The sequence below is a fragment of the Sorex araneus genome, chromosome 1 (genome assembly GCF_027595985.1).
Source record: "Sorex araneus isolate mSorAra2 chromosome 1, mSorAra2.pri, whole genome shotgun sequence".
Taxonomy (NCBI): Eukaryota; Metazoa; Chordata; class Mammalia; order Eulipotyphla; family Soricidae; genus Sorex; species Sorex araneus.
Window position 1 is genome coordinate 73,688,769 of NC_073302.1, and position 15,897 is coordinate 73,704,665.

The 15,897-nt window shown below is 46.6% G+C and overlaps 1 protein-coding gene across 5 annotated transcripts in view; it reads right to left on the reverse strand.

The window, feature by feature from the left end:
* Positions 1-15,897, reverse strand: part of APBA1 (amyloid beta precursor protein binding family A member 1) — a 227,202-nt gene that overhangs the window by 17,417 nt on the left and 193,888 nt on the right. For all 5 annotated transcript variants that reach the window (XM_055145942.1, XM_055146063.1, XM_055145824.1 and 2 more), the window contains exons 4-5: positions 12,884-12,923; positions 9,114-9,259 (exon numbers count right to left, since the gene is read on the reverse strand). In XM_055145942.1, coding sequence (XP_055001917.1) covers positions 9,114-9,259; positions 12,884-12,923 — 186 coding nt within the window. The remainder of the gene's footprint in view (positions 1-9,113; positions 9,260-12,883; positions 12,924-15,897) is intronic.

Genomic DNA, 15,897 nt, shown 5'->3' on the forward strand with positions numbered 1-15,897 from the left:
GAAAATTCATAACATTTCAAAACCAATGTTTTGAAATAGAAGTTCTCTTGCAGCTGAACACCCCACAATTTGATACATTAAAATTTTATTAATGCTTCACTGAATACAGTGACTAACTTTTATGGCGATTTCTTTTTTGGGTTTTGGGTGAGTCAGAAATTGGCATAATTTATATATGTGCATATATACATATACATGGTGTCTTTTAAAGGTATCTTTTCATGATTAATTTCTGAATAATTCTACTGTGGTCAGAGAACAGGCTCTGATTTTCAAATCCTTCGGAAATTGCTTAATCTTAGCCATGAACTGGAGTGACACTCATACTTTCTGCCTTCAGTTTGTGTAACATGAACATAACACTATCCCTAGCAAGGAATGGATATTAATTTCTCTTAAATTAAATTGGTACAGTTGGCAATGGTAGATATTTGGGGACTAGAGCGTATAAAATTAAACCCTGGCTTTGCTGGGTTCTAGTTCTTGCATTTGGAGTCTTTCAATTAAGGGTTGTGTGCCTCAGTTTCCCCCTCATCTGTGAAACGAGAAAGTTGGTATGTTTGGAAGATAAAATAAATATACTCAAAGTTCTCTGCATCAGTTCTGATGCACTGGAACCTCTCCATCTGTGCTGCAGTTATGTTACTGCAATTTGACCAAGGTCAGGATCTTACATCTTAGCTCTGTCTAACAGGTCTTGTATGAGGAATGGGTAGTCAGTGGCTCAATGAGGAACACTGCTGCAGTGACAGGATGGGAGTAGGAAGAAATGATGGCTGCCATTCCTCTGTACTCACCTGCAGATTCCCTCCTCTGTGTGACCGCCACACATCACACCCCATACTCACTCACTGAAGAGAAGGTGGACTTGTCAGCTGTCCCCCCTCCCCTCCCCCATGGCCTAAAGAGCTCATCTCTGGTGCACCCAGGAAATAAAACAACCCCATCCTACAGTACTTATGGGTGCTGCTGAACTCCTGGGGGTGCAGGTGGCTCTAGAAAATTCTGTACGCTGGAATGGTGTTCTCTTCAGCATGTCCTGAGACACAGATGTGGCCCTCTGCTGCCACAATGCCACTTGCCACATGCAATTTGAGAGTCCTTTTGCAGAGCAGCTGAACTGGGTCAATCCTGGTGGTCCTCAGGACAGATGAGTGCTCAGGAATCCTACCATGCACCATTGGGGGTTCTTGCTGCCACTGCCCCCAACACAACACAAACACAAGAGAGGAATTTCTGATGCTCTGGAATTTGATTAATACCTAGTATTAGTCAAAAACTTTTCTCTTAAGTGCAGTCATTCTGTGTCTGTCCCTCTCTTTCCGATTCATTTCACATAGTTTCACTCTTCATGTTGGTTCACTTATAAGCAAATGGCAGGAGGGATACTGGGGATATTGATATTGGTGGAAAATGTGCACTGGTGGAGGGATGGGTGTTTCATCATTGTATGACTGAACCTCAATCATGAAAGCTTTGTAACTATATCTCATGGTAATTCATTTAAAATAAATAAATAAATAAATAAATCCTTCTCTTCAGGGCACAGCGATCTGAAGATGTTTTGTTGTTATTGTTTGTGTTTTCTTTGTTTTGGGTCACACCTGACAGCACCCAGGGCTTACTCCTGGCTCTGATCTCAATGATCACACCTGGCAGTGCTGAGGGACCCCACAGGGTACCGGGAATCGAATCTGGGTTGGGTTTATGCAAGGCAAACACCTAGCCTATGTTTTCAACCCCTAAAAGCATTCTTTCAGAGGAATTTCTCTACCAGCCGATGAACCCTGGAACGGCCAGATTCTGGAGCAGGTGGAAGAGAACCCAAAAAGGGGAAACTGAGTTTCATGCAAGACATTCTGCAAGGACATTCATGAGCATTCTGTGATTCAGAGTGAGGCCATTCTTAAATCACTGAAGACATCCAAGTGCCCTGACACTATTTATAATAAAAAATGTAGACAGCAGAGCCAGGAGAAAGCAGACTGGTTGGGACACTTTTACCTGGGATCAATTTTTAGCCCTATGCAGTGCTCCTGAGTACCAGGATGTGTGGGTGCAGAGCTGTGGGTGCAGCCCTGGAGACTTCTCGCACAACTGGGGTGGTCCAGGCACTGCAGGGCTGGAGCAGCACCACATCCTTGAGCCCATGAGTGGAATCTAAGGCCTGTCTGGCCAAGAACCACCTGTGGGATACCTGGACTTCCCAAGCACTGCTTGGGAAGCCCAAACAATAGCAAAAAAAGCCAACATATATCAGCCATGCTGAGAGGGCTGAAGCCAGAACAAGTGACGTAGGGTCAGAGGTTCCAAGAGAAACAAAGCATGAGGCCAGTGCACATTTGGAAGCAAGGAATGAGCCATCCGTGGAAATGCTCGTGTATGGCTTTCTGCCCAGTAGCAGTGTGCCGGGGACACAAGGCCTGTCTCCTCCATCCAGACATGTGTCTACCATGCACACGGGCAGTCAGTGCCGTCACAACCCCAAACTGGAGAGGCTCAGCTACTCCAGGTTCCTCGCCCGGCTGATCCTGCAGGCTCTGCTTCGGTGTCAGTATCCCTCTAATGGGCTCATGTCAGTGCAAAACCCTGCAACTGCCCTGCCAGACAGGTCCTACATTACCCTCACGGCTCAAAAGGGGAAACCAAGGCATAGTGAGGCCAAGCTGCACAGCTGTTAAAGTTGCAGAATAGAGATTTAAACTCTCCTTCTACACGTCATGAATTGGGCAATGGAGGCAGGTTCATCTACTGTCATCATGTGATTCCTCATCCCTCCCATGACAAGGCCCTGATTGATGTGACAATGGACCACAGAGGTTCTTCAAGCTGATGGGAAACCACTTGGCTGAGTGCGTTCCTGACCTATAGACATTTCCATTCTATCTACAATGGAATGAGATTTTTTTTGCACTTAAACTTTTATACAAGGATTGAAAGGGCTGGAGAGACAGGACAGGGGGGGTCAGGGGCTTGTCTTGCACATGGCTGATCCAGGTTTGAATGAATCCCGGCACCACACAGGGTCCCCTGAGCACCACCAGGACTGATCCCTGAGCAGAGAGCCAGAAATAAGTCCAGAATACAGCTGGGTGTGTCTCCACAAACAAAACAGAAAAAGGATTAAACAACCTGATCTTTGGGGACAGGCTAGGAAAGACAGACACAAAAAACATTTGACAATGAACGTTTACCAAAATAATCCCAACGCCATTTGTGAGCAAATGACAGGAGTCTCACAAGCACAGAGAGAATGGAGACTACACAGCACAGTCTGCGTGACGACAGTGGCTGGTCTGCCTTCTGGCGGGAGAGCAGAGAGTGAGGCGGGGGAGGGGGGAGACAGAGAGAGGAGGTGTCGCGCAGAGAAAAGGACAAGTGAGCGGGCCATGCTGGCTGTCAGGACCAAGTCCCCACGGGGTCTGTGGCAGGAATGGGGGCTCTATTTGGGGCACTGTTTTAGCGGTTTCTCCCCATTCCACGCAATCCCAGCCAGGAGACTTCAACAAGCATCCCACAGTGATGGCGTATTCTGTGTTCAAAGGGTGATGGCAGTGAGGCTGGAGCGAGCACAGGGGTTGAGGCGCTTTCCTTGCACGTGACCAACCCCAACTCAATCCCCAGCACTGCACAGGATCCTGAGCAGGTGGGGACCAGGACCCTGAGCACAGAGGCAAGAGTAAGCCCTGAGCACTGTCAGATGTGGCCCCAAACCCAAAATGCACAGATAAATGGAAGGAAACTGTGATGGGAATTTCTACTAACACAAAGTGAAGTCAGCCTTCCTCGGACAGATCTCCTGGAATGCTTAATAAGAAAATTGGCAGCACATGCCCCAAAGCAAGAGTCTTGAGCTTTCTGCCAATGGGCTCCTGTGGGTGAAACTTCCTGGGCATGACTGGTACATGGCTGGAGGACAGTGACCGTCTCTAAGGCTGGTTGCCCTTCCCTCCCCTTCTCCACAGGAACTGGGAGTGGCTCCCACACCATAGTGCTCATCACAATCTCCTGTGATGAGGAGGAGTGCACTTCTGAGTTATGCGGCCACTTCCTGAACGGGTGTCCTACTGAAAATGATAACCAGAAAATGCAGAGAAAAGCCCTGAGGGAAGAGCAACAATAAGGAAAACCCAACCCAGGGGCCAGAGAGATAGTGCAGTGGGTAAGGCACTTGCCTCGCATGTTGCCAACCAGTGTTTAATTCCTGATACTCCATATGGACCCCTGAGCCCTGCCAGGAATCTGATCCCTGAGCACAGAGCCAGGAGTAAGTCCTGAATGCCACCAGGTGTGGTCTGCGAACCAAACCAAAACATAAAACCTCCCCAAACTCCCCACCTGAAGAAATAAAGAGGTAATGGAGAGATAGTGGAGGAGATATGGTGCATGGTGCAGCCAGCCAGTGTTTGAGCCCTGGCACCCCATGTGGTCCCCTGATCCCCACAGAGTCAGGTGATCCCTGACTACAGAGCCAGGAGAAAGCCCTGAGCACAGTCAGATATGCCACCCCTCCTCCTACCCCAACCCTGTACCCATAAAGATACAAAGGAAAAAATGGAGGATGTCTTCCAATTCTGCATTCAGACATACCTGCTATTGTGGTGGATGGGAAAGACTTCAAGTCCTCACACACCTTGCTTAACTGCTATCTAGACACTCTTCTTGGCTGCGTTTCAGAATGCATATTTCTCAAGGTCAAGGTCTTGGTTTATTTTTATCCCCTGGGGGCCTAGCGTGGGCAGTCTGCATGGGGACAGTGTGGTTTCTGAGCCAACTTCTTTTTGATTTCTGCTCACGTTCAGTAAAGCACAGCTGGCCAAACCGCAACGCCAGCTTCTCTCCTGTTTGACAAATCGACCTGTACATTCTGTGCAAATGAAGAAAACGGTGGCTCTTCAAACTTCCAAGTATAAATCCCAGAAGCAATATTCAGTTAGAGTATAGAGCTAGTGCCATGTGAGTGACAAGAGGTGACAGCCGACCACACAACAGGAGGTCAACATGGCTCGGATGGGAAGACCCAAGCCTGGGGCTCAGCCTCTGCTGGCATTGGGGCACCATGGAACTTGCTGCTCAGTGGCCTCCCAATGAGGGAGACTCACTGTGTCCTGGAGTGGCTGGGGCGTGTGTGTGTGTGTGTGTGTGTGTGTGTGTGTGTGTGTGTGTCTGTGTGTGTGAAAACAATTATGGCTGAGGAGCCCAAATGGACCCCAAAGGCAGCAAATACTCCGCCTTTGTGTAGGGAGAGCAGAGAACCAGACGTGACCATGACTGCCGTGTATGGTTCAGACACTGCCGCCTGGGCGGCCAAACAGAAATCCCGAGTTTTCTTTCTCCCTTCCTCCCAGGCAGCAGCTGCCCAGTACAGCCACACTCTGCTCTGCAGCTCTCTGTAGGCCAGTCTGAAGAACTCACTCCCGCGCAGGCAGACACAGGGGGGCTTGGAGAATGGTGGGTGTATGCACTGGAGGACGTGTTCCTCCACATGACCCTGGGGTGCTACAGACTCTCTGCAGTGATGAAATATTCCTGGGGTGGTGGAGATAAGACGGGTGCAAACATAATAATTGAATTTGAATGCGTGTTAGGCTGGGTGTCCAATTAGATCCTCTGATGGCATTTCAATGGGTGGAAACAGAACTCAAGGCAGAAAACAGTGACAGGCAGGATGCCCTTTATTGGTCTGTGTTTTGTTATTTTGTTCAGGGATCCCTCCTGGCAGGGGCTCAGGTGACAGTATGTGGTGCAGAGAACTGAACTTGGGTAGGCCATGTGCAAGGCAAGGCCCTCCCCACTGTACTATCTCTCTGGCCCAGGCAAAGATTCCTTTTGGTATGCATGAGCACTTTCTAATATGATCCTGAGAGATGAAATGCCGCCGTTTCATCTCCCCGGTCCAGAATGAAGTCCTCGCACTAGGATAAAGTGATGTGCAGAGAAAGCCATGTTTCCCAGACCCTGCTCTGCTCCAGGCAGGTCTGAAATGGATTTATAATCAGACACTCTTGCTCTAATCAACAAAGCCATTTCATTTGGGGGTTCAAATAAAACATGGGGCTTGTTGCTATGTCCTTTGAAACCTTCACAATGCTCTGGACTTGAAACAAGGGAAAACCAGGCTCTCAGACTCCCCTACGAAGGCAAAGCTCATGGTGCCCCGGACACTGGAGGGGCTCAGGGTGGGGGCTCTGGGCCGAGCTGGAAGGCATCCCTCTGTGTGACAGGTCTACGTCTGCCCTGCAGTGCCAAGAAGAGAAACTCCAGCTGCTAATAATCAGGAGGCCCAGATTAAAACCTAAATCTTACCACTTTTGAATTCTTGATGGACAGAACCTTGGAGAAATTTCTGCAACTCAGTTTTCTCTCTCGGAGTCTTCAGCACTCTGGTAGGGGCAGGCTGCTGTTTTTCTGTAAGCTTCACCTGAATGGGCCTGGTAGAGTTCTCTGAGAGGGTATAGGGGCGTGCATTTTTTTTTGCTTGTTTGTTTCTCAGGGTGCGTATATGTGTGTGTGTGTGTGTGTGTGTGTTGGCGGGGGGTTACCTGGAAGTGCTCAGGGCTTACTCCTGGCTCTGTTCAGAGATCACTTCTAGCAGGGCTCAGGGGACCATACAGGGTGTCGGAGATCAAGCCAGGGTCAGCCACATAAAAGGCAAGTGCCTGATACATGTCCCAAGGCCATGCTATATTTGGGTGGAGAGGATTCTGTCCTCTGGCTTCATTCTGGCTATATAGGAAATCAAGCAATCCCAGCCCGGGCCCACTAACGCCAGGGGGAAAAATGTCCCCCAGGGCTAAGGAGATGGTTCAAACAGCCACAGCATATTCTTTGCATGTGGGATGCTTGAATTTAACTCCAGCCCTGCACAGTCCCCTGAGCACTGAGAAAGGGAAACTTGATGGGCAACCAAACTTCAACTATCCATCCCCCAATGCCTTCTAGACATTCTGACTATCAAAGTGTGGTTCGCCATAGTCACTTCTGCACACTCCCATACACCCTTCCAGCAAGTGGTTCCCATGCGGAGTGAGTGGGATGTGGGACAGCCAGTTTCTTCCACTGCATCCATCCCGGAGATGCTAATGGTGCCATGATCAGGGAAATGAAGTGCTGTGCCGAGTGGGGAGCAGAGCTAGGCTGGCCCCAAATGCACATTTTGATGCCTGGGCATCCATCCTCACACTGGCCTTGGTCTTCTCCAGGGGCATGTCCGAGATCATGGTTTCCAGCTTCTCACACCTGCATACCAGCCAGGAAGCAATGGTCTGAGGACAAACCACTGCCAGTTAAGCAACAATCAATCTGGTTTTTGGCCAGCTTTCTGCATGCAGACCAGCGATGAGAAACCGCCGCCAGGGAGAGCAGCCTGCCAGGTCCTAAATGAATATAAGCTCCTGATCTGACCTCCCACTGCACTCACAATCCACCACTTCTTCCTGGCCTCCTGGGAGATACTCCCCTGTACCCCCTCAGATAAGTTTTCCAATGGTTGCTAGAGAGATCCTTAAAGAGCTAAGCACGTGCCTTTGTGTGTGGGAGGCTCGGACTCTATTCCTGGCACCACATGATTCCCCTGAGCACTGTCAAAACTGACTCCTATCAGCACTGACCCCAAGCATGGAGCTGGAACTAGCCCCTGACCACTACCAGATTTGCCCCTGTCCCCCCTCCACCCCATGATACCTTTCTAAAGCTTAACAAACCCCAATCTCTCTCTCTCTCTCTTTCTCTCTCGCGTGTCCCTTTCTTAAATTTAAGTGAGCCAATCTGGACTTAGCCTGGGAACTCCAAAGCCCTCACCCATGGGCCCTGAGAGAGGCAGGTGCCCAGACCCTGCCTTGCTCTGTGTCCTGCTGCCTCTTCCCCTCTCCTCTCCTATAGCTCCTCACCTCTGGTTGTCCCAGGCACAACTGGGGACCTGAGCAAGGGAGCCCCTTCTCTACTTTCCAGGCATTCTGTGGACCCGGCTGGTGTGACCCGTCTCACACTGGTGCTGGTGGGCTTGAGAATAAGAGCCTCATGTTCTAAGTTGCTCTCTTCCCTCCTTTCCGAGACCTCATGGAACATCTTCACTGCCTTGCACAGTGCTTCTTTCTCATAGAATCTCCATTACCACCCAAGCACCAGAGATGAAACTTTGGAATGTGTGAGTGAGAGACACCAAACCAAGAAAAATCAAGAAAAGAAAAGAAAAGAAATGGTTCCTTGTGGAGGGAATAGACTCCGATCAGCTGAATGGGAATAAAAGCCCAAGCCGGGGGAGTCCTAGCCTACTCCACTCGCTGAAATACCTGACTCTGGGTTTCACTTGAGGTGCTGTCTGTGCTGCAGGTCTGGGTGAAAATGGTCCCCTGGGGCCCAGCAGTTCTGTGTGCTGCTCTGCTGACCCTGAGTGGCACTGGGTGACAGGCTGGCCTTCTCTGTGGATCTAGGTGGTGCTGGCCTTGAGGTAAAGATGCCAAAGCTCTGAATTTCCCCAGAATGTTTGGGCTGGTTCAGCCTAGTTGTGGATGATTTAAACTAGACCAAAATGCTCCTCTTGTATCAAATGACTCGCTCCAGTTATATCTTGATGAAATAAATAGGTTCCAACTAGTTCTGATTGCCTTGAACAAGTTTCAACTGGGCTACCCTTGTCCCAACTTGCTCAGACTAGTCAGGTTAGATTGAACCCAATGATCTGTTTTCCTTAAAGCAAACCAGTTTCAATCTGGCCTGAGCTGGACCAACCAGTTCCAAACAAGAAGGTCCAGTATGAACCAGACCATAACACAGGTCTGGAAGTCACCGACTTTCAGATGCCAGTGAAAATAAAGTGGCGGATCTCTCCTCTGGGAACTCTTAGAGCAATGTTCTTCTTCCTTCTACCAACTTTTCAAAAGTTATGATCCTATGTGCCTTTCTCAAGACTAGCCATTATGAATTACATCTGTAGGACAGCTTGAAAATCTTCTTCTGTCTGGACCCCTTAGCAGGTCAGTATCCAAGTGCTGCCTATAAAAGCATCCCAGTCTGCTTTCCTCCTAACTGGGCAGAGACAAATGAGGTGCTGAACAGCCTTGGGCCCCAGATGCAGATGTGACACCTGCACCAAGCACCTGGTCACCTCTCACCTTGATCCTGCTCACTGCTTCCTGGGCCTGCATCATGCGCACGTTTTTGGAGGGAGTTTTATCCGAGAGCAGCTGGGTGGAGCCCAGGTAGTTGGCGGCAAAGATGATTCCATCGATCAAGTCTTCTGGGTCGCAAGGTCCGGGAACTGCAAGACAGAGAGCCACAGTAGTGAGTGAGACCACTGTGGCGTGGGTGCTCTTCAGCCCCCAAAGCCCACCACCCTCTCTCCACCTTGTCCAGAGTCCCCAGTACAGGCCTGTCAACCAGTCTGTCTCGGGCACCTCTTGGCCTGCCTTCACTCAACTCCCACTTTCTTTGTTTGTTATTTCTTTCAAACATAGTTTATTTAACTATAGTTTTGGTGATAGGGTTACAGTGCTGTTCCAGTTTATGTTATTGTTGTATAAAATCACTGCACACCATTTCCAATGAAGTACCTTCCACTGACCCTCCATGCCTGTTCCTATGCTACCTCGAATCTGCCTTTCCTTTGGGCTACCTCACCCCCTTGTTGACTGACAGTTACAGTTTGGGCACAGACTGTTACCTCCCTAGGTCACCACCCATATGTTCTAGACCCTCCACCTGTGCCCCACTGTTACTTCCCATCAACCTCACAGTTCCCCTCTTCCTCTTCCCCCAAACCTGGTGCTCTCAGGTCTGTATTCTGGTATCCAAGGTTTATTATAAATTAATACTGTCCCTATCCTTGATTTGTTTCTCTACATGCCACAGATAAGTGAGACCATGCCGTTTGCTGTTTTTGTCCCTCTGACTCTGGTTTATTTTGCTCAGCATGATTCCCTCCAATTCAATCCTAGTTGCCATGCGCTGCCTGCCTGCCTTTCTTTTTATCTTGTGGCTGCATGGTATTCCATTCCACACCTACTTTTTGGGAAGTTGTTTCCCCATCCTGGCTTTGGTACTAAGAGCTATAGAGAACACAGGTGTGTATAGGTCTTTTTGAATTAATGCTGTTGAGTATAGCCCTCACTTTCAGATAGAAGAAACATTTCTTAAGAGTAATTACTCTACTTAGGCCATATACCACAGAAACAAAGCAAATGCCTCAGCATAAAACTCATAATCCCATTGCAATGAATATCTTCATTTCAGTTCAACTGTGAGCTTTCCAAAGACAAGGTTGTATCATGTTCCTCTCTGGCTCACCTGTGTCTAGTTAGTGTCTATTATCCCATGCGTATCAAAGGAATGCATACTAATTTCAGTTCGATGATTGTTCCCACAATCAGCAAACTTCATTTGACAAGGGTACCTGTACTTGCCACCAGTTGGGATACCCTCTTCCATCTCATCCATAATGGGGGAAACACATTTCATACACGGGGAAAATGGGACATTTGTTTCAGAATGGCTGGATTCCCATCATGGCCTCTGACCCTAGCATAGGAAACAGATAACCTTCCAGCATGCACTGACCCTAAAGTGGGCGTGTGGTCCAACCACACTTTTCCCACCGGCATGCTCACACAGAGCAATTCCAAAGAAAGGCAGTGTTTCCTGTTCTCTCTGACCAGCCCTGCAATCAACCTTTACTTCTAAATATTTAAGACAGGAGCATCTGATTCAAGCCATAATCACCTGTATCCCTACTCAGAAGAAAAACATGCCTGAGACTAATGAATGCATCACTTAAAAATTTTTTTAAAAAATTTTATTGAATCACCATGATATAGTTACAAGTTTTCATGTTTGGGTTACAATCTCACAATGATCAAATACCCATCCCTCCACCAGTGCACATTCCCTACCATCAATATCCCGGGAATACCCCCCCTTTACAACCCTCCCCCTGCCTCTAAGGCAGACAATATTCCTCATACTCTCTCTCTACTTTTGGGCATTATGGATTGCAACACAGACACTGAGAAGTCATCATGTTTGGTCCATTATCTACTTTCGGCATGCATCTCCCATCCCAACTGGTTCCTCCAGCCATCATTTTCTTAGTGATCCCTTCTCTATTCCATCTGCCTTCTCCCCTCCGCTCATGAAGCAGTCTTCCAGCTATGGGGCAATCCCCCTGGCCCTTGAATCTACCGTCCTTGGGTGTCAGCCTCATGTGATGCTACCCCACACTCCACATGAGTGCAGTCCCTCTATGTCTGTCCCTCTCTTTCTGACTCATTTCACTTAGCATGATATTCTCCATGCTTATCCATTTATAAGCAAATACGAATGCATCACTTTACAAAACAGGCAGGAAGGCACTTAAGTTCTGCAACAAAACCAAGCATTTTATTTGGCCTTAACATCATATGTGGGGAGACTAAACTATTCACTTTAGTCCACTGTTAAAATTTGAGTATCCTAAATTAGAAATCTTAAAGTGAAAAAAATTTGCTTTTTCCTCTCGGAGAGTTAATCTGAATTATTCTTATTTTTGTTTTTATACACTGAACTCATCTTGAGCTTAAACAGTCACCTTCCATATCAGGGTACAGAGACCTTAATTTCTCTAAAACCAAGGGGGTAGTTGAAACAAAGCAATTGACAGTGTTTTCAGGAAGACCTTCACGAAGCCTCTGTGTGGTAATTAAATAAAGAAGCCTGTAATTTGTCTTGTTTTTGATTGTTTCCTAGAAACATTTCTCGACAAACACAGGGAGTACACACAGCAAAATCTGCCTCCATCACAAACCAGTTATTCACATTCTCAACAGCCACATGAAGGTGGCCCCAAAACTTGTACAGATTCCAGAAAACACAGTGGAGGCTGGACAGTGAAGAGCATTTGTCTAAATGAAATGATACACAGGCAAGTTTGGACTGTGAAAAATAAAAGATAGCCAATCTCCTAATGTAAATTCCTATGTTGGATCTACAGTAAAATAAATGAATATAATCACTGTTACCAACCAACTGTTGAGAAAAAAAATTGCATTAGGTAACATATTTTTTTAGAAAAATCTTCATATCTTGAAAATAATGAATGTTAAAAAAATCTTAAAATAAACCAGTTTCTTTGAAACTCATATAGCCCTCTTTAATTTAGTTGTCTTCAGACAAAAGGGCAACGCTTTAGTCATAATAAGTGTGTATGTGCAGGTATGTTTTAAAAAGAATTGAAATCTAAGTGACTATGTATCAAGCAATGAAAGAAGTACTGTTGGCCTTAAAGCAAATGTTTGAGAAATAATCTTGGATAATTTATCTTCCAAAAAATTAACTACAATCAAATATCAGCATATTATACATACTAATAAAAAGTCCTGATTTTAATTAGGTTCACTTTAGGCTCCATGTTAGCAAGGATTCAATGAACTCAGGAAGTGCTCAAAATGGTACCTGACAGGAAGAACTTACTAGGTGTTATTAGCTCATTCAAGCAGTTCCTCTTGCGTTAGTAATATTTTTCTTTTAAAGAAAGAGGTCCTTGACTTCTTCTTTAGAGTACATTTATGTTCAATCAACCCTTGGTGGATGGAAGAGGCATACTGGACCAGAAGGAGGGAGAGCTGGGTTTTACTTCTAATGTTTTCATCATTGTGCTAGGCAGAACCCCCAAGCGTCCCTGCCCCGGGTGCTCCCAGATGGAAAGAACAAAGGCAGGGAGGAGAGATGTCTGTTTGATGGGATGCCCCTCAGACAGAGGGTTACAGCCACTTTCCTATTGTCCTAGGCTGTTTGCACCCTGAGTAAGTCATCTTGTGGCATTTCCTCCATTGTCTTAATGTCCAGTGTTTTTCAAATCCCCCAAATATTAAAAGATTCATGAGTTGCTCAGGGCTCCCTTTTCAGCTCTTACCTTCAACGTAGGTTGGGAAGGAAGCCAAGCTTTTTCTGGACTGTAATTAAAACAAAGAGATTTCAAACAGGGCAGCATGATTTAAAAAAAAAATACACCAACATAACTGTCCATGCAACAGAAGACCAAAATCTATAACCCACAACAGATAGAAACTATTTCTTAAATGTTTTTGGTTCCAGAAGTAAAGTATGAGTAAACAGCTGTACTGATGGTCATATGCCATCTAATGTGCCCTCCAGCTCACCTGAAAAGCTGACACTCGACAATCAGAAAAAGGCCTTGGAGCCTGGTGGGTATCCCACAGGCCAAAGCCAGCAGCAGCAACAGCAAGGAAACAGGCTCAATGGACAGTCTTGAGAATCTGGGATCCAGGGTCAGAGTTTGATCCCAAGCACTGAGCACCACCCCTCGGCCCGGAGCACTGCCAAAGTTGGGGTGGTAGGGACCCCTGGTTCCAGTGTGCCTGAGCAGCACCACATCGCATTGCCTCACACAGTTGGTTGAGTATTGTATAGGGAGCCCCCGAGCCCCAAAGCACTGCTTGGAGGCCCCCAAGTCATACAATCTGATAACAAAAGCATCTGGATTCCTAAGTAAACCCCTGATTAGTAAAAGCACCAACAATCTGATGAAAAGTACCAACAATCTGTTTCCCTGGAGAATTTTGTTTCACTTTTGGTCTTTGTTGCAGGGATCACTTGCTGTGCTAAAATCAATTCGCTGGAGTTTTTACTGCTCCTTTCATCTCCTACTAATTTATTTTTGCTTAACAGTTCCACTCTGTAACTCATTACTGTGTGTTTCCTTAAAATAAGACCACATCAAACAAAGGAGCAAATTAGATATTCTGGATTTTTTACATTAAGGAATGTCTCAAAGCAAAAATCAATTATCTCACTGTTGGAAGTGGACAGAATCAACTGAAAACCAGCTTGGATGGCAGTTTATTTATATGTCTATTTAATTGTTTTGGGGCCACAGCTGGCAGTGCTCAGGGCTCACTCCTGGGAATCTCACTGCTGCGGGATGAAACGGTGCCTCACTCAGTCAGGGCAGCTTCCTCATCTCAAAACGATCAACGTTAGAGAAACGAAGGGCACCAGTGTACTAGGAGTGCAGAGTCCCTGGCTGCCAATTCCTTTGTGGAAAAGTGCTCTCTGGGTTGAAACCAAGGTAGTGTGGAGAGAAAGAGAAAGTAACTTCCATGTACTTTACTCTCATGACTTTCCGTCTACCCAGGTGAGAAGACAAGTCCAAGTCAGTGCTGGCTGCCAACCCCGTCTAATTCTGGTTGGTTTAAAGCAGAATTACCCAAAATGCATGATTCTGCCTCTCAGAGGGCAATGGAATAACGGGGGTGGGGGGAGGAGTGGTTTTGGGCCCAACTTTATTGAGCTCTTTCTGTGTGTTTAATAGACTAGATTTCCAGGGAAATTTCTGTTTCTGAAAAGAGGTCTTTAGGCCAAGTAAGTCTGGAAGCCCCTGGTTTAAATGAGGAAAAAATTCTGTAACTTTATGATATGTTTGTCTTAGAGCTAAAAATTGTGACCAAAGAGGTAATATAGGAGTTAAAGGTGCTTGCTTTAATGCAACTAACCCTGACTCGGTCTCCGACACCATGTATGGTCCCCTAGCACTACCAGGAGGGATCCCTGAGCAAAGAATCACGAGGAAGCCCTGAGCACCACCAGGTGGGGCCCCAAAACCCACCTCCAGCCCCTCAAATTAGTTAAAATTATTATTCTTCCCACCATCTCCCTGCTGTGCAGCAAGGAGCCCAGGGTAATGAGAGTCTACTTTGTTTAATCCAAATGGCTTAGCCTCCAGGGACACCTAAGAAATCAATTCAGATCTTCCTGGGCTGTTGAGATACTTTTCTGAATGCTAATGTCGAAGACAGCATCCAGGTTTTAGCAGGAGTTACAAAAGAATTCATTTGGTATATAGCTTTAAAAGCTACCATTTTGTTTAGAGTCACAACGAAGGGCATTTGATACACTCCCTTATTCTCTACTCATGAGCTCAAGTCTGGCTTGCTTTAGTCTTGGGAATAGTAAGTTTTCTTTTCTTTCTCTCTCTCTCCTTTTTTAAACACTTGAGTTTTGTGAAATGAAAGAATCTCTAATTATCAACACAAATTGCATTTTCATTATTATTTCTAAGGATATGCAGAAACATGGGCCAAGTCGTACAGGAACTGAGAAACTAACAAATCTGCTTGGCTTATTATAGCTGATGAGTAATCAGATACTGAATATTCAGATGTCTCATTAGGCCTTTGTTTTCTCATATGTGGACAAAATGGAACATCAGTGGATACTTAACACTGAAAAATTAATAAAGTCACATTAAAAAAGATATGAAAGCCCAAATATCCGGACTTTTCCAGGAGGAGCTGGTGGGTGGGGCCTGGATGTGGCCTTATATCTGGAACAGCGAAGGACAAGCTCCCGGAATATGATGTCTGACCTGCAAGCCCTTTCCAGCCCCAGGACTACAGAGGTTGCTGGTGAGAGCCAGCATCCTCACAAGCTCTGGGTTCAAATCCTGGCCTGGCTCAGGGCAAGCTGAGGGGGATCCAGTCTTAGCTTCTTCAACCAGCACCAGAGGACAACAGAGCTTAACTCACAGGGTTTCTCACACACAATCCTGTCTGTGATATGTGGGGTTCTGTATCTGAGTACCGCTAAGGCTCAAGAAATGGTAACTGGAGTGATAGCACAGTGGAAAGGGTGTTTGCCTTGCATGAAGCCAACCTAGGTTCGATCCCTGGCATCCCATATAGTCCCCTGAGCACCGGCAGGAGTCATTCCTCAGTGAAGAGTCAGGAGTAACCCCTGAACATCGCCGGGTATGACCCAAAAAGTCAAAAAACAAACAAAAAAAAGGTAACTCCCATCACTGCTGTTCCTGCTGACATGCTTGTTCTTGCTATTTGTTCTCACCTGTCCAGCCATCCATCCGTCTGTCCATGTGCTATTCCTAGACTATGAGGCAAAGCTGAGGGCTGA